Source organism: Ammospiza caudacuta, chromosome 1, assembly GCF_027887145.1.
Source record: "Ammospiza caudacuta isolate bAmmCau1 chromosome 1, bAmmCau1.pri, whole genome shotgun sequence".
NCBI classification, from domain to species: Eukaryota; Metazoa; Chordata; class Aves; order Passeriformes; family Passerellidae; genus Ammospiza; species Ammospiza caudacuta.
The window spans coordinates 19,643,551-19,662,182 of NC_080593.1; the positions used below are offsets into that span (position 1 = coordinate 19,643,551).

The window sequence follows — 18,632 nt, forward strand, 5'->3', positions numbered from 1 at the left end:
TGAATGTTTCAATTTTGCTCTTTGTTTATGCTACATTTCCTTCAATATATATGTGCTCTGACAGGCTTTTTCCCTTTTTAAAGATGGTTTCATATGCTCATGAGGAAATGCTTTAGCTGCAAGTGTCTGCTTCATCATGGGATCCCAGTGGTTGAATGATTCAATTTTTGTAGTTTCTTTGTAAATCTGAACAGTGGGTGATGTCATCCACTTCTGAAACCGAACACTCCCTGTGTGAACAGCTTTGAACTACAGATTTGATTTAAGAATGTTGCTGCTAAGCTTCAAAAGACACTGCTCTGTCCAGCTGCAATTCTGACTTTTATAGGTTTTGTGCAAGGCCGATGAGAAGTTTGTTTATCCAGGCCTTATTTAATTCCAGTTTGGTTTTTCAGGGATGTTGTTGTGATAAAAGGCTGCAGAGTCTGCTCTTTCTTAAGCAGTCTTTAGAGAGCAACCTCCACGCATTTCTTTTAAATTAACCCCCACCATATAATCTCTAAAAAAATAAACAAACTTAAGACTTTAATGAAGATGGTAAACAAGTAACTGTCCTTTTAAGTCCTCATTAAAATAAAGCTCTTGGTTAATGATGAAATTTGTAGATAAGTGTCCACTAACAACCGTCAATTCTACTCCCACTTGTTTGCTCCTTCACCATATTATAGCCTTGCTAAGACCTCCCCCCTTCAGATGGTTTAGAAATTATATGAGGTATTTTTCTTCCTTGTTTTTATTCAGAACCCTTTCTCTCAGGCATGTTTCCTCTCTTTAAACTGCATTTACCCTGTTCAAAAGGATGATGAATTCTGCGTGGTTTCCTTCACCATGACTCATCCATGGGCTTGCTCTTCTTTCTTCACTCTCTCCCACCCCACGCTTCCTTTCAAACGGGAGAAAGAACCAGAAAAATGTTGATAAAAGAGAAAGTGTACATCTACATAGCTGTGAATGCAACAAATCCCCTATGGCAGGTCAGTTAAATGGCTGCTGGAAGTGCTCTGGAGACACTGCCAGGGTTGTCTGATATTGCTGCTGTGCTCCGCTTTGCTCAGAGCGACCTGTGTGACAGAGAGGGGAGCAAAGGCAATGAGCTGAGCAGCCAGGGCAGGCAGCAGAGCCTGGGGCTGTGAGACAGCCCTACTGCAACCAGTACATTTACACTCACCTTGATTAGGGGATTTCTTTAATTTTGAAACCCTCCTGCACATCAGGACATGGGGCCCTGTGAAGAGTTGGCTCACTGGTCCCCCCTCTGTTCTTCAGTGGCAGCAGTGTGATCTGAAGTGACTCTAAAGAGGGTCTGTCACTGAAACCTCTGGATTGAAATGTACTGCTAAAAATTTTTTAATGATGGCATGAAATGACTGCAGCTGGAAGATGGCAAGCCAGTTGTGAGCAGAGGTCCCTTTGGCACCAACGCTTTCTCACGTAACAAGAATTTCTATATCATGTTGTGCATTTGGTCTGTGTGCACTGTTTGTGGCATTTATTGGCCAGGAGAAGGCAGCCTGCAGTGGCTGGGTTTTTTAGTCTTATGCTTGGTGTTGTTGTCATGTCGGTAAAGGAGTAAAAGACAGTTTTGCTCACCCAGCTGTCTTGATCTCTGGCTTTTTGAATGGCATATTATAGCAATGCCTGATTTTCATTAGAAGGCAAATTTTGGATTCACCTTTTAAAAGAGAAAAGCACTCTGATTTATTCCTTCACTGCTCATACAGAGCATGGATTTGCCTTTGTATTCAGATAAATGCTTTTGCACTTGATCCAATGCCAAGGCAAATATCAAACAATATAAACCAGATGAATATACCAGAAGGCAATAGATTCTCTCTTCTGCTGTTAGTGTGAAAGATTATGAAGTTCATCATGTGTTCAGATAAAGTTTCTCTTTAAAAGTAGCAATGTTTTAGAATTCCCTTACTTCTCAAAATTAACTAAGTGCTGGAATAATAATATAGCGCTTCAGCCTATATGGCTGGTTCCTGTTTGAGTAGCTTAATTTTTGTTTCCTGTTATCCTGATTAATGAAATAGTGGACATTGTGGGTAAAGATAATGAAATTGCATAAGCTGAATAATGTTGAGGGTCTTTTGAGGCAAGGAAGAACTGAAAATCAGGAAAAAATAACCCTCTTCCCACAACTAAGGCTGGGAAAAAAATTGAAGATTGTTTGAGGTGGCTTAACCACTTTATCAGACATTCATGTGGGAATAGAGAAAAAAGGAGTAGGGAAGAATCCATGTATTTATTTAGTGCAGAGCGTGGTAAATTATAATGGATGTTGCATAGGCTCAGATATCAGGTGTCTGCCTAAAATTCATGAAAGCAGCATAATTCAGACTGAACTTTATTCTCCTCCATTATGCCCAGCTGTTGGAACGAAGCAGACATGTGTGCAGAGTCTCCATGTGTTTGATGATCTCTCACAAAGGGAGCAAAGGAGGGAGATATACTGTTTGTTCAATTTCATATTTTCAGATTCTGAATTCAGTTTTTCAACACATTTTATGGAATTTTTGGACTTATTTACTTTTAGTGCCATTGTCTCAATATTTCTGTATTGCTTATTTCCTCTTACAAGTATTGTCATTCCCCCTTTTTCTTTTGAACGAGAAGAAAAAGATGAAGGTGAAGGCAAGCAGTCATTTAATTATGCTTTCCAGCACTGTAATGAGGTGGGCATTATCCCCAAGAAAGGACCGTACTACAGAGGGATTCCTCAGTGTCCTCTAGGAAATTTCTGGCAAAATTAAAAAACAGACCTGGCAGTACTGGTGGCAATCTAGCATAGTGAGAGTGACATGACCTGGTGGTGGGAAATTTGATTCTCACTTCCCACTTTCAAGTGGTTGAAAAATGTACAAGTGATTTGTTTTACAAATGTTACAATTTATTCACCTCAGACTTTTTTTTTTGTTAAAACCACAATTTTGATGTTAATTGTGAATTGAATTAATCTTATTGGCTAATTATTATTGCTGGTCAGAGAGTTCTATTTGATTACTCATGTGAGTCATATGGTCTTGTTTCTGTTTTCTTTTTATAAGTCCCTCCATACCAGTAATCACATATAACAATCATAAAATTTTAGTAAACTCAGATACATAAAACTTAATTTGAAACCAACACAAGACTGTCACAGGTATGGGTAAACTGAGTTTCTTTAAATTTTGTTTAAAGGTTTATGAATAAAGTAATTGCATTTAATAAGCTTCTTTGTAGTCTGAATTCTCTGCCTGTTTTAAGTGCTACATGTTAATATCAGACATGTTTGTTCTGTTGAAAGGTAAAATACAAAGAGAAGTTCAGTAAGGAAATGAAGAGTCACCAGTATAATCCTCTTGACAGTGCTTCCTTCAAGCAAGCACAGATTGCATCCTCCTTGGCAAGTGATGTAAGTTAATTTGCTTTGTATTTTATATGCATTTACATGCTGAATAATCTAACGTTTGTTCACAGGTAGAATTTTTTTTTCATCTTATGAATTTCTCTGAGCTACAGTGTCTGCTATACAGTGTGTAGCAGGTACAGCATGTTACTAATTTCTTCCTCGGCTTCTGACTGAGGGCCTGAAGAGTTTTTCATAACCATTTTAGATAAGATTCGTCTCGCCTAATTTTGTTTGTCAAAAGATGTGGCCTCTTACTCTGAGCTAATTGCCTTGTACTTGGTCCTTTTTATTCAGAAAGAAATAAACAGGTCTAGAGGTCAATTCTTCTCACCTGTTAGAAGTGCCTGTCTTTAGAGGAGCAAAGTACTGTCATCTCTCCAATGGTTATAGAAGGAGGTTACATAAGCAGTTCAGATTTGGATGTCTGTGTTTTAGACTTCATTCTTCTGGTTGATCTTCTCAATGGCACTACAAAATACAGCAGTCACTAGGTTCAGCAATGGGTGGCTGCTGCTGGAGGCAGACTGGAGAAAACATATATATTGAGTGATAATGCTCTTGGGATGATAAATTTAAAACTATGTTTAATACTAAAAATGCAATCTTTTCTTTGAGGCTGTGATCCCAGATAGCCAAAAGACAAGCCTTCTTTCTGCAGTCCAGCATTTCTGAAGTGTGAGGTACCATGCAATTGGAACAGGAAAGACTGGCTCTGGGAAGCATACAGAAGATTATGTAATTATTTCCAAAATCTAAATGTGTAGTAAAAAATCAGTTGAAGCAGTTCTCATTATAAGAAATGGGCAAATTGAAGTGAGGAACATGATACATGTGTGGAAATGACTAAAGGTATTGAAAAGATTTCTCATCCAAGATAGGTAAGGTAGCTAGTTTTCTTTCTGTAAAGCTGGATATACAGATCTTCAGCTCTACAGGTTTTCCATTCTCAGAAGAATGGAAAATCCTACTGTAGGCTGATGGGATGTTACTTTCTGCTACTTCATTAAGTAATTTATCTTTTCCCTTAGGTTTCCATATGACTTATATTTGCTGCAAGCAATCTATATTGGATAAAGTGTCCAGGAACCCTTCCCTTTAACTGCAATATATCAAACTTGTAAATTGGATGGTGTGATTCCTGATAAGAATTCTAATTCTTTAATTCTAATAAGAATTAAAGGTGTTTAGAATGAGTAGACCCAAAGTGTTGAGGAAGACACTCTTGATTTAAGTAGAGGGTGGGAAGGGAGGGGAGAGGAAAATAGAAGAAAATTAATTCTAGCCCGAAAAGTGATAGAAAGTGTGATTTTGTTGAAAATGTCCTTGCTTGGAGGGAAAGTTTGAGTAGTTCCTAAGTACTTACTCAGCAGAATGAGTCCTACATTGGTCTTTCCTTTTCTTTGAAATAGTAGTAGATGACCACCATCTAGTGGCTGGGAGAGATTGTTCAGGCAAGCACTTAATGTTTTCTCTTTCTGAATGGTCACACTGTAATACAGAACTGTGAATTATTTTATTAATCTTTAGTTTGCATAACATGAATTTTCTTTCCAGGTGAACTACAAGAAAGATTTGGAAAGCCTACATGATCCAGCATCTGATCTACCAAACCTGCTGCATTTAAACCATGCTTTAAATATCAGCAAAACACAGAGTGATGTAAGTTGCCTTTTTAAGAACGACCTGAAAAATAAATCTAGTAAGGAATGTGCTATGTATAGTCATGGTAGGAAACACATTTTTGCTCTCAAATGTAGTGGGAAATAGTGTTGTAACTGTAGTAGATGAGAGGTGTAGTGAAGAAAAACAGGTTTTTATGAAGACATATTTCAGTTATTAGAACAGATAATACATACTGTGGAAGAATCACACAGACTTCTCATGTTGAGTGCTTCTTTTCATATGTCTGAAACATTGACTGTTTTTCTCTTTGTTCTAAGACCTAAAATACTTCTTTCCTTGCAAATCTCATTTTGTCTAAGATCTTGCTTTCATCTGCAAGTCTCTGTACAGAAGTGGCCATTGTGCTAGTTTCATATTTGGACTTTTTTCATGAATGGCCTCTGGAGTCTTAGCTTACTTCTGGGCTTCTCTGGCTAAGCTTTTTTCTCCTCCGGCCTGTCTGACTCTTCCTGACTCTTCCTGCACTGTGTCAGATAAATAGGCACAGGCTCCATTCTGCCATGTAGCAAGACATGGCCCTTGATGGGGCTGGTGGTGTGATACATGGTCCTGGTGGGGGTTGAAGTAGGAAGGAAGAGCTAGGAAACTTGGCTCCTGTGCCATGGTGAAGGTTCTTTCCCACTCCAAGAGCACCTATGCTGCATATCTGCTACCTGGGTAGCTGCATTTGTCATCTTTACTCCAGAAAACACAGCAGGCCTGCAGAACTACTGCGGAGAGGCACGAGTGGGTGGTGTTGGGAAGGAAGGAAGGTTGCTCTTTGGTTGGCAGGAGTTGAGTGTTTCATAGACAATTAACTCTCATGAGTAGGAGCACACTGGGTCATCTTTTGAGTCAATGCCTACTTATGTCTAAAATAATCAAAACAATCCATCTATATTTGATTTTTGTGTGTTTTTTTTTTTTTTGTCTGTCTTACTCCCTCTGTGAAGGTAACACTGACTATCACCTTTTGTATGAGTAATGAATGAGTTGGAATATTTTTCTTCCTGCATTCTTCATGCACTTTTTGGCCCAAATCTAGTTTCCTTCTATCCTTCTAGTATGGTAATATTGGCAGTCTTTTTTACTGATTAAATGAGTCCATCTTAGTCCATCCCTAAGAATGGACTTCATCAGTTTATCATCTTAGCTCTAAGAATTTAGAAGCCTGGACTTTCCCTTAAGGCAGATCATGTCTTGCAAATTGTATTTCTTTCTTTTGTCCTGGAGGGGTTGATTCATAATGTCCATGTGCTTGTCTGATGACTCCATAAATACTAAACCTATGATTTTTACGTTGTCCAGATCCTAGTGGGTATTTTTATTTTGTACAAAAAGAGAAATGCTTTGTCAATCCCTAAGCTCTCCACTAAATAGTTGTCTTTTAAAGAAACCCCACTTTTACAGTCCTTCTCAGATTTGACCTCCCCATGTCATCGCTTTTATTTAAACACAGTTTATTCTTCCTTTCTCCATTGCTTGTGTTCTCCTTGACTCTCCACAGCTCATACCAAATCTGTTTTGTAATCTGCCACCATTGTAAAAAACAGTCTAACTGACTTCTTCCCTGTGTTAACTGATTTCCAAAGACTGTTTTCTTTTTCTTTCTTCTTTTCTTTTTCTTTTTTTTTTTTTTTAATTTTTGTTTTTTTTTTTTTTTTTTTTTTTTTTCTTTCCCCTCCTGAAACAGAGCTGGTTGCTAATTGCCTGATTTTTCTGTTTCCCTGCAGTATGCCTTTCTCTATTGAAACCTATATGGTTAATTAAACTCATAAACTGATATTGTTGATTGAATGAGTGGTTTTGCTTATTGACCTGAAGTGTAGAAGTGTGTGCACTTTATAAAGCACTTACACTGTAATTTCAATGCAAGGGTGTTATACAAGTCAACTTCCATGGGAATAAATGGCAACAATTAGGAGGAAAGCTTGATGGGCATCTTTGGACATAAATAAACTGATTTGAACTGGTCAAACTCATCCTGGTTTTATTGTTGTGATGAGGAAGAAAGGTAGACTTCTCCCTTCATACACACATTTCCTGGCTTCACTTGGAATGGAGCTAATTTTCTTCCTAGTAGCTGGTGCAGTGCTGTGTTCCGGAATGGAATCAATGTTGATAACACACTGGTAGTCCAGCTGTTGCTGAGCAGTGCTTGCACTAAGTCAAGAACTTTTCAGCTTCTTATGCAGCCCTGCCATTGAGGTGGCTGGTGGTGCATGAGAAGCTGGGAGAGGAGACAGGGTCAGCCAGGAGAGCTGACCCAGACTGGCCACAGGGATGTTCCACACCATATAGTGTCATTCTCAGTATATAAACTGGGGGAAAGCTGGCTGGGGCTTCCTTCTCAGGGACAGGCTGAGCAGAGATAGGTTGGTGATGAGTGACTTTTTTTCATTCACATCTCTTGGTTGTAAATGAAATGGTTGTTCTTTTACTCCCTCTTTTTTGTTATTTTCCTTTTATTACTGTTTCTTATTATTATTATTACAGCTTATTTTATTTAAATTATTTAACTCTTCTTATCTCAAACCACAAATTTTCTCACTTTTACCCTTCTGATTCTCTACCCATCCTACTCGGGTAAAGTGTGTGAGCAGTTGTGTGGCTGGCTTTGGTTAAACCATGACAGATATATATGTAATTCTGATATGAACTATGGACACACAAAATTTGACACTTTGATATATGCAGAACAGCTAGTTTAACTGTTTTCACATTTTAAATCTGTTCCTATTGTGGAGACTTTCAGATACTGATGAAATTCAGGGTAAAAAAGGGGGAACTTAGATGTATTTCATTTTAATAAACAGGGTGAATAAACAGAACTTCAGAGACTGAATCTGGTGCTTGTAGTTTAGCTTAATGTAGCAAAAAGTTATGAGCTTAACTAAGCTGATTTTATAGAATGTCTTAAAAATTTTCTTCCATTAGCTGAGGAATGGAGTAAAAGTATGAGAGAAGTGTCTGTAGATGGAGGTAATTTTGTTTCCACTACTGAAGTGATTTTATTGTGTGACATTTAAAGTTCTTTCCACTAGGAGGCAAACCCAGACCATCATATGTGTTCCTTTGCACTTCAGATGTAAATAGCAATGTTTATTTTCTATGAAACATAAAAACATCTGACTTTTAGATTAGCAGGAAAATATTTTCTCTAGGAATGTACAAAACCAATTTTTTATCATATCTTTTTTAAAAAAAATATTCATAACAATGTTTTGAATTCGCATTTGATAAAACTCCCCAGTTTGTAGGAATAAAATATAGTTTCTTTCTTCTATGTTTTTCCTTTCACAGTTATTTTAAATAGTATTTAAATTCCAAAACCTTCTGGATTTTGCCAGTAAAAATATTTTTGGAATTTTTTTTGTTCCAGTATGAATAGAAGAAATCATTTAAGCAAAGCAATTGTTTCTATCATTTAGGCCCAGACACTGCAGAACAAATCAATTCCGAAGAAAATGCAGTATTTCAAAGTCAGGTGTACACAACCACAAATGAACACATCTTGCAAAGAGAGAAATGCAGCGTTTTAATGGTGATTGAATCATGCACAAAGCCATATAATAGATTTCAGTGATGTACAGTGCATATTCAATCAGAGGCACCCCAAGAGGAGAGAGGAGAGTGTTTTTGCAGGACCCAAGCCTAATGCAGAAGCCTGACAAGGAAAGAGAAATTCAGACATTGCTATTTTTGAAGAGACATAGAAATTAAAACTACATTAGTCACTAAAAATGTAATATTTTGATTTGCAGCTGTTTGCTTTCCTTTAAGGCTTGTGTAACTATTCCATTATGCCCCACAGTGACTGATGGATATAAGTAATGTGTTTGCCAGTCTTAATCAAGAGTGTGAATGAATGAGTTCAGAAGGGTTCTCCAGGTTTCCAAACAAAGTGTATTTCCTTTGTAAGTTAGCATAAAGAAATAAGTTGATGGCTTAACCTTATGTCCTTCACTGTGATTTTGCTGCCAGCTCTAAGGTCATGGTCCCTGGTAGATGTGAGGGGAGTGTTGGTGCAGGATAGGGCCGGACCAAAGCAGTAGTTTTCCTTCCCTTCTCCTTCCCACAGGTACAAACAAAAGTGCATTTGAGAGTGGTACTTCTGAGCCTGGAACTAAGACCTGTGGTTCTTGGCTGTGAAACAGATTTTGTTGTTGTTACAGTAAATGTGTTGTTTCATGGAAACAGCAGGGGATCCCATTAAAAAGCTGAGAAGTGTTCAGACATAGGTCATTTGACCAAACCCATGCAATTGGTTTAAGGATTGTACTTGATGCTCCATATTCCTGTTGTCTTCAAAGTTCACAATTTCTAGGTCTGAATGGTGTAGAAAAGGAATAAATGAGTCCAAAACATATTACCTTATCTAACTGCCCAACAGGTTAAGTTTGGGTGAAGTCTTCCAAGTCAAAACATCTAAGGGAGTATGGCTAAGACAGGATTTGTTTCTTCCCAAGGCAAGCAATCAGATCTCATATTCTCTAGCTGTTAACAGACTTTATTTTAATTTTACTAGGTCAAATACAAAGAAAATTATGAAAAATCTAAAGGCAGATCAATGCTGGAGTTTGTGGATACACCAATGTATCAAGTTTCAAAGGAGGCTCAAAAGATGCAAAGTGAGGTAAGTAAAAATGTACTTTTTGAACAAGTAAAATTTAGATCAACAGAGAGGTCAGCAGACATCTTGTACTCAGGTTAAGAAAATGTACAAAGCAGAGGGTAAATTGTGGATATGGTAGAGTTATACTGAGTAGTTATCTCTGCTGTTCTGTAGTTCAGTTCTTGTGAATTTGCTTTTTTCTCAAAAGGCCATTGGTACTAACAACACACACACATCATTTAATTGAGAAGAAGCTCAATAGGTCATCTAGATCAGAGATTAATAACTTTTGAAATTTTCACATGAATTCCATCTTTAGGGGAGGGATAGTTCTTATGTGGGAGCAAGTGAAGCCACAAAATCCAGTCCAACCCCATGATTTAGCTGAAACATCCTCCTGCCTTTCCAGCCTGGGAAACTCATCAAGGAGGAGGGACTGTTCCCAGGCTCCAAAACAGCACTGGCTGTCTTATATCAGGTCATGTTTTTCTAACTTTTTTTAAAAACTTCAAATGATGGAGATTTTGTGACTTCCCAGACAATCTAGTCCAGGGCATTACCATCCATCCTGAGTGAGATGGATGCACCTGTGTCCCCATGCTGCAGTTTGATTCCATTAGTTTTGCTGTGTCATGGAAAACAGATGATCTCAGCCTCTTGGTAGAAACTTTAATGAGTTTTAAACCATTACCTCGTGTGCCATTTGTCTTCTCTTTTTCTTACCAAGAAAATGGTTTCTTTCATAGATCAGGTTCAACATTCTCTTTGGACATACTGTACACATATTTTTGTCTAGATTATGTCTGTTTGCATAAATAAACTAGATAATGAAATGCATAAGTTGCTTATTAGTGTGAAATATAATTTATGGCAGAGCTTATTTCTGGGTCTGTTTATAATGTCTCTCCTAAAATGTGCTTGGAATTGCATATGTATGTACCACTAATTGTTGGTTTTGCTACAATAGAAAACGTACCGCAGAGATTTTGAAGAAGGGATCAAGGGAAGACCTTCACTGGATTTAGACAAGACCCCAGAGTTCCTGCATATAAAACAAGTCACTAATCTTTTAAAAGAGGTAAAGGATTTTTTTTCAGTTGTTAAGTTGTAAATGAGCAATAAGAAGCATCAATACAAGCTGCTGAGTGCTGAATAATTTAAAACTTTCTTGGCAGCTACATACAAGTCACTTCCCAAGTAGAAATTCCTTCACATCATTTTGTATTCTGAATAGTTCTGTAGTAAGGAAGTTATAAAGTCTAGCACACCTCAACCAGAATATCACTTCTCTTTTCAGATAGATAAAGGGGTGGAAGCAAGGATTTCCATTGGTGTCCAGATGGCAGTTTTTCCCTTTGAGTCCTTATTTCACATTAATGGTAGACTGTTGTGGTTATACAGATGCCTTGAACTGCATAGAGTCAATTATAACTAACTTTATTAAAATGATTGTCTATCATACATGTTAAGGATAAAAAATGAAGAAGACCAAAATTCCATAATAGAGATGTGGTATTACATAACTGCTTTAGTCCATTTTGTTAGAAGGTACAGGTTTTCTGTATGCCTACTGTTTCCTTCAGATTTGTGAAATGTTCTTCAGTTGTATATGTCACTAAAAATGAATTTTTTTTTTCCGTAACTGAGAATCCTTCTACCTTTAGTATTTTTATATTATTATTTAAAACTGATTTCGTGTTAGGTTTTGAGTATTGTTTGACCAATTTCAGAAGAGCTAGAAATGCTAGAAGAGCAGTGCTACTAGATGTTCTACCTTTGAATCTGGAAGCCAACAATACTTTGTATTTATGGTATTAAGAACAGATTTTTTTTTTTGCCAAAACAAATAAAGCACATTAGAATTAAAAACCCTTGAACTTTGTTCCTTTCCTTATTCTTTATACAACTTATTCCAGTCCATGCTAGATTTCATATGGTTAAAGAAAAAAAAATTCTTTTAAGATATTCCTTTATAATTCATCCTCTAATAAAGAATTTATTCTGATAAGTCTGAATGTCAGGTAGGCAAGTCTCAAGTTAGGTCTGTTTTGTGCAATGTCATTCTGTGGTACATCTCATACCTGCCTTCTCACTAGGGAAAAATGCAAATCATCTCATTCAGTTCATCTTGCTGCTCACCAAATGCCCAAAGAAGTGGGTACTGTATGCACAGTTGTATCTTGTGCTCTACATGTTCATCTCTGACATTTTGATGTAGCTCCTCTCCTTAGTGCTAAATGCATTAAGATGTTCTCCAATTCTGGCCTCCTCAAGTTTTATGCCTTCTTATTCAGGGAGTAAACCATGGCTGTAAGTCAAAGGGGAAGGAAATGAGAAAATGAAAATGGTATTTCCATTAATGCATAACTGCATGAATTTCTGATGATTTTATATCCACATCCAAGGAATGTATTCCAAACCCAAAGATTACCTAGGTAAAATTAATTATTATCTTTCATGATTCAGAAAAATTGTGTATTTCTTTGTAGTCAAGGATGTAGGTCAGTGTTTTTCCATAATGGTTCATAATCAACTTTGAATAGATACTGCATGAAACAAGAAAAAACTGGAGTTAAAAATTAATTAATTGTTTCATCACTTTTTTTTTTACCCAAATGTCAGCTGTGTTCCAGCTTATTCTGTTGACTTCCCACTGTAGAGAATTCTGCAAATATTTCACATTTTATAACAATACAAACTTTCTTCTCTGAGACCACATTTACAACTCCTTCAGAAGATATAACTGAATTAAATAGTTCAGAGTTAAATAATTCTAAATTAGAAGAAATGTTTTCCCGCTTGTTGTGGGACATGGTTCTGATGATCAAGAGAAGCATCTTTAAAAATATCTAGTTTCCTTTTGTTTAAATAAAGAGCTTATAGGGAGATCAAGGTGCTCACTGCTGCTTATGAAACTTAATATGTAATTAGAAATATTAATTCATGTCTATGTAAATAATTCTGATAAATATTTTGTGCAATGTTCTTCTAATTTCTTTGCCCAAGAAAGCCTAACCCTTATCTGGAGATGTGAAAAGCAATTAAAAATCCTTACAAAACGTAAAGATCTTGAACTTCAATAGGCTTACATCAGCTCTCTAGGAGCTGGAAAGAGCAAAAAGAACCAAATGTCTGTGGGCAGGTTCTAGTGTGCTTTGAATTTCATACTGAATATTTGAGTACTCTGGAGGCTGCAGTTGCTGAATGTTGATGGATCATACCAGCGCAGGGGTGATATGGTAGGAATATTGCTTCTACATTTTAATATATCCAAGGGGTTGTTTTAACAGGTCCTAGTACTAGGGAAAACACAGGTCCCTAGTGTTTAGGGAATCCATCCTGATTGGGATGCCATTGATGGAACTGAGGTAAAAACTGCAGCACGGCTGGTCTGCAGAAGAAAATTGCTGCTGCAGTGAAAATATCTGTCCAGAGACAGACAGGGCCCCTAAACAGCGTGCTAGTGCTGTATAGGACACAGCTGGTTTTCAAGAGCACAAAAAAAATTAGATGACGACATTGAAATCTTTTTACTTTTTTAACATTGTTCCTTTTCATTTCACAATTTCCAATTCTATTTTAAGTCTGAAATCTTTACTTCAGCTGATTCATATTTCATAGAAATTTCAAAGAGACTCTTCAGATGTTTAATAAGTGGCATTTCTTTTCAAGATCTCACACAAAATAAGAAGTGGTGAAATCTCTCTCTCTCTCTCTCTCTTTTTAATCCTTAGAAAGAGTATCGAAAAGATTTGGAAGAAGGGATGAAAGGGAAAGGAATGACTGTGTTTGAAGATACACCAGATTTGATTAGAGTGAAAAATGCAGCTCAGATACTAAATGAGGTATGTTATCCTAGTCAAGGTTATTAATATCACAGGAGGTTCACTTTGTGTAAAACTCAAAAGATTACTTTTTTTTTTTTAACACAATCTGCAATGAAATACGTAAGTATTGAAACTAAGGCTATTTCTGTTTTGCTTGAAAAATATAGTAAAGCTCTGGATGAAAAACTACACAGGACAGATAATTCAGATTTTCAGGCAAGTAAAAGGTCGTTGGAGATTGTTAATGGGGTCAGTAGATCCAGCATTTGGAGCTGGGCTCTGCTGAGGCTTTCCCAGTGCATGAGTTTGGGTGGTCTTCCAGACATCCAAGGGGAGGTTGTGGGGAGGGAAGAAGGAAGGCAAAGCATGTTATGCCTGGGGAGAATAATTTCAGAATTATATGTATATATATATATAATTTTTTAATTTATTTATAGTATAACATATATATGTTTATTCAGGTACACATGTACACAGAAAGGATATTTTTATATTTATATACATATATATATATATATATTTTATATTTATATACATATATATATTTATATTTATATACACACACACACACACACACACACACACACATGTACACACACACATATCCATAAAAAACAGAGGGAATGCCATGGATAGGGCCAATTTGACCACTGTGAAGAAGTGCAGGAATATACAGCTGTAACTCCTGGGATTAACTGTTCCTTGGTTTTATATGCAATATGAAGCTTAGAGGAAACATCTGCCATCCTACCTTTAGCAGAGAGGAATTGAGGGATGATGTATTCTTACAGGTTAATTTACAATTCTTGCAAAAAAACTTTGTGAAGTAGAGGGCTGTTTTATCACATTTATTTCCATATCAGTGGACAGAGATAGAAGACTGAAAGTCTTTTTGCTCATGTTCTTGTACGTGATCAAACCACTGTATTGAGTACAAACACATATTTGTTTTTTTCTAACTCATGTACAAGCTAAAACTAATAAACAGAAAAGTAAGAGGCATTTAAAAATTATATGTATTATATGTATTTACTTTGAAAAAGAAGAATTTTCCACAGGCAGATATGACCTAGAATAGAAAAATAATATTATTACTACAGCACTGAAAGTAGAAATAGCACTGGCTGAGAATTTTTTTAATAAAAAAAAATCTACAAGTATTGTATACAATATTTCCTTATTACTTTTTAATATAATTTGCTGATTAACAAGGAGCATATAATTGCTTGGATAAGCTGAAGATGAAATATTAATTTTGTTTTCAGGTTATTGGTTATTTATAATTTATGTTGTGAGGAAAAAGCAGCAATCATGGATGAGGACTGCCACTTGCCTAATGGCTATGGTTCAGGAAGGACCTATTAAATTAATAATTTACAACTTCCTGATCTGGAAGTTCACTGGAAGCAGTTCTGTATGATATTAAATTTCTAACATGTAGTCTTTTCATAAATAATATATTTTCTTAAAAGTAAAATGTGTTTCAATTAGACTGGCACCAAGGACAGACTTATTACACCATGTTCTGCAGAGCTAAACTTCCCCTTTACTTTAGAGGAAAACTGTAGCAAGCTACTTGGGCTGATTTCCTCCCACCCTCTGCCACATTAAAAATTCATTGATAGAGATTTGTACATTCATTGAAAATCTTCTAAAAGTTTTCCTCCTGTAGTTTATGTGTTTTTTCTGACAACAGCTCACCAAGAGTCATGAGAACTGTGAGTCTTGCAAGTTTTGATTGACTCTAAATCCTAAATTTGAGTATCTTGTGGAAAAAAATCTACTTGTAACTCTCTGAATTTTGTGGCTATCATATATAAATTCTATCTTCACAGAGGCAATACAAGAAAGACTTGGAAACTGAAATTAAAGGGAAAGGCATGGATGTTGGTCCAGATACACCTGAGATAAGACGAGCCAAGAAAGCTTCTGAAATTGCAAGCATGGTCAGTACCGCTCCTGGGGCGAGCTTTCCATTTGACAGAGTGCAGCAAATCATTGTGGCTGAGAATTCCAGGTGGTGGCCAATCTAGGCAGTCCTGAAAACACAGATTTCTCTAACTAGCTAATCCATTGAGCTGCAAAGAGTTGAACAGTTGCATAATCAGTGTAAGGGGGGAAAGTTAAGACTTCCCAGACCTTAGATCTTCCTATCACCTTTTGCAGGTTGTGCTCGTTCCTCGTGAGCCTGGCCTGGCATGGGTGTGCTTGGTCACTGTGGGCCCTGCTGCTCCTAGGTCTAAATAGCTGCTTATTTAGGTGAGGCCAAATGATAAACAGAGTTAGAGGGATGCTAAAGTGTTATGACCTCAGTCTTGCAAAGCTCAGCAGATGGAGAAATCCTCACATGAGTCTGACTGTGGCTGCCAAAAAACTGCAGAGACAGGTAGATGTGGCAGGCTACATTATACTTGAAGTGAGCAGCCTGTTAAAAGAGTTTTTTAACCCATCAGCAACTACAGTGCAGGCATTGCATGGGTAGGTTCTACAAAACTAGTACTGTTGAATCATCAGTTATTTGGTGGTTTATGAATGCTGGTCAGTGAAATTGCACAGATTAAAATTGGGAAAAAAAATTAAGAATTTGTCTGTCAGCTGTGAATGTTTCCAATGCTATTCTTTTCAGAAAGAATACAAGAAAGACTTGGAGAATGAAATTAAAGGAAAGGGAATGGAAGTGGGTGCTGATACCCTTGATATTCAACGAGCCAAAAAAGCTTCTGAAATTTTCAGCCAGGTGAGTACAGAATTAATTGCTTTAAAATTACTTTGAAAGCAAAATACAATGAGATGTTAAAACCATAAAATCCTCTTGAACATTCTTAAGCCAAAAAAAAGCAAGCAATGCAAAATAAAAATATTAAATTGAATAAATTGAAGAATTAATTTTTATAGTGTGACCAGTACTATGAGAATAGCTTTGAAGACAGCATGTACAGACAGTTGTAGCATTAGTTATGTGGTTTTCCCCTTCATTTTTTTCTTCAGAAAGGATAGGATAATTTTTTATCCTTTAAAAAGGGTCTGGGGATTGAAATTATAGGAAAAGGGATGCAAGTTGGTCCATATATTTCAGAAGTACAGTGGCTCAAAAAAGCTTCAGAAGTACCAAGCCAGGTCGACATAGTCAAAAGCCAAATGTTTTAATTCTGTGTAACAATGACTGCTTGAAAAACTCTGCTCAAAATACTTCTTCTCTAGCTCTGTAGAGGTTTTCATAGCCATACTAAATTAATTTACATGAAGTGAAATGTCTTAACTGCCTGATTCTTATTTGTATTTAGGCCTGTTATACCATGCAAATAGAATTTAATTATTTACATCTGCCTGTAGTTCTTTTCACATTACCAAATTACTTAACATTACATTACAAATATCCTGACAGTGAGGGGAAGATGTATGAGGATACATTATGTATGAAGGTATGTTATGGATGAGGATCTATTATATATGGGTATATTATATATATTTTAGTGTGGGGGCAGACAGTGGTAACAGTATCATGGAGAAGACAGGTTTAAGTAAATACTGGACAGAGATGAGGAGACTTATCAGCAATAAGCATCTTTTGTGCAGTTTGGATATCTTGAGCCCAAAAACCATAGACATGTAAAAATTATTTTTCCAGAAAATGTACAAAGATGAAGCAGAGAAGATGCTCTGTAACTATTCTGCTGTCCCAGACACTCCTGAGATGGAGAGGATAAGAAGTACTCAGAAAAACATCAGTTCAGTGAGTAATAGTGCTTCTCTCTTTGCTTGTAACTTTTCAGATATTTTTTAGTTTCAATAGGCTCTCTTGTGCCACCGAGCAAAATAGGGAACTTATGAGTAGGTGTCCCTTGAACCATTTCCATAATTTTCCTGGCAAAACTGTATCATTCGCTTCTTTCAGTAAAAATAATATCCAACTTTTCTAGGTGCAACACTGTTATTTTGAATTTCTAAATCACTTATACCACCTTGCCAAGCCACAGTTATTTTTAAACGAAAATCTTTTTTTCTTTTTCCATCAAGCCCCAGGGAGTACTTTATTTAAAAAGGGAAAAAAGATCTTAGGCTTCTTACTACACATATAAGATTTTTCATCTGTTTCCTATCACATGTACTGAGCATCAAGATTGGGGTATAAAATTAGAACAGATCAAATTAAAAAAAAAACAAAACAGATTTTATATTAAACTGGGTATATTTTTAAATTTTATGTTAGATTTAAGTTTCAGCTTATCCCTAAATATAAATTATGAGCTTAGATTTGTGAAATTGCCCATTTTGGGATGTATTAAATTTCACTTCCCTTTTGGGCTCATTAATGCTGCTGTTTGTAATTCTGCCTTTGCTTGTAATATAACAGAGAAGAGGAGTAAATCAGGCCTCCAGAACAAAAGGCCAGTCAGTGGCTGGTTTTTATGGCAGACTAAGTAGTACTAATAAAGCCAATGATTTGAGAGAAAGGAATATAAGATACTTAAATATTTTTAGTATTATCTGACACACTTGTTCCTTAACTTAGAGATATCCTCAGCTTCCCCAGCTCTCAGAAATAACTGAGTAAACTCAGTTTCTCCCAGAGGTGTTTGCCTGCAGCTCCCATGAGCAGCTGAGGATTCTGCAGGGGAGTAAGAGCCTGTGGGGAGAGCAGAGGAGATTCCTCTCTGAGCCTGCTCCAGGCTGTGATCATCTCCAGCCATCACCTGCCCTTTTTCTTCCTTTGGATGAGGACAGCTGAAAGCTGCATCTTTCTAGAAGGAGCTCTTGACAGGCCCACTGGCCCAGTTTTGCTTCCTGTCACCTGTTGGCTCCTGGAATGGTGCCCTGCAGCATAGTGTGATGTGGTTATCCCCATTTCTCAGTCACTGGTGTCCTGTCAGGCTGAAACTCCCTGGAACAGAAGCATCCAAGCCAGCCCCTGTGATCTGCTTTCCTCCCTGCTCCAGCCTTTGATAGCTTTTGATGAGGTCCCCAAGTAGAGCAGTGGCTCTGGCAGTGTGGCCTCACTAACACTGAGGTACCAGGCTCGGTTAATTAAAGGTAGGTAGTTCAGCCTATGTTAATTAAAGATAGGTATCACCACTTAGTTCAGCCTTGGCCAGGCTCTGATGCATCTGAACCCTTTGCAGCCCTGGAGGCCAGA

The 18,632-nt window shown here is 36.9% G+C and overlaps 1 protein-coding gene across 4 annotated transcripts in view; it reads left to right on the forward strand.

Moving 5' to 3' along the window:
* The window catches only part of NEBL (nebulette), a 245,783-nt gene that overhangs the window by 184,186 nt on the left and 42,965 nt on the right, over window positions 1–18,632 (forward strand). For 2 of the 4 annotated variants that reach the window (XM_058812252.1, XM_058812967.1), the window contains exons 8-15: window positions 3,290–3,397; window positions 4,949–5,053; window positions 9,585–9,692; window positions 10,639–10,749; window positions 13,406–13,516; window positions 15,334–15,444; window positions 16,125–16,235; window positions 17,127–17,231. The exons of the other annotated variants lie outside the window; for them this stretch is intronic. In XM_058812252.1, the coding sequence (XP_058668235.1) occupies window positions 3,290–3,397; window positions 4,949–5,053; window positions 9,585–9,692; window positions 10,639–10,749; window positions 13,406–13,516; window positions 15,334–15,444; window positions 16,125–16,235; window positions 17,127–17,231 (870 nt within the window). The remainder of the gene's footprint in view (window positions 1–3,289; window positions 3,398–4,948; window positions 5,054–9,584; window positions 9,693–10,638; window positions 10,750–13,405; window positions 13,517–15,333; window positions 15,445–16,124; window positions 16,236–17,126; window positions 17,232–18,632) is intronic. 4 annotated transcript variants of the gene reach the window in all.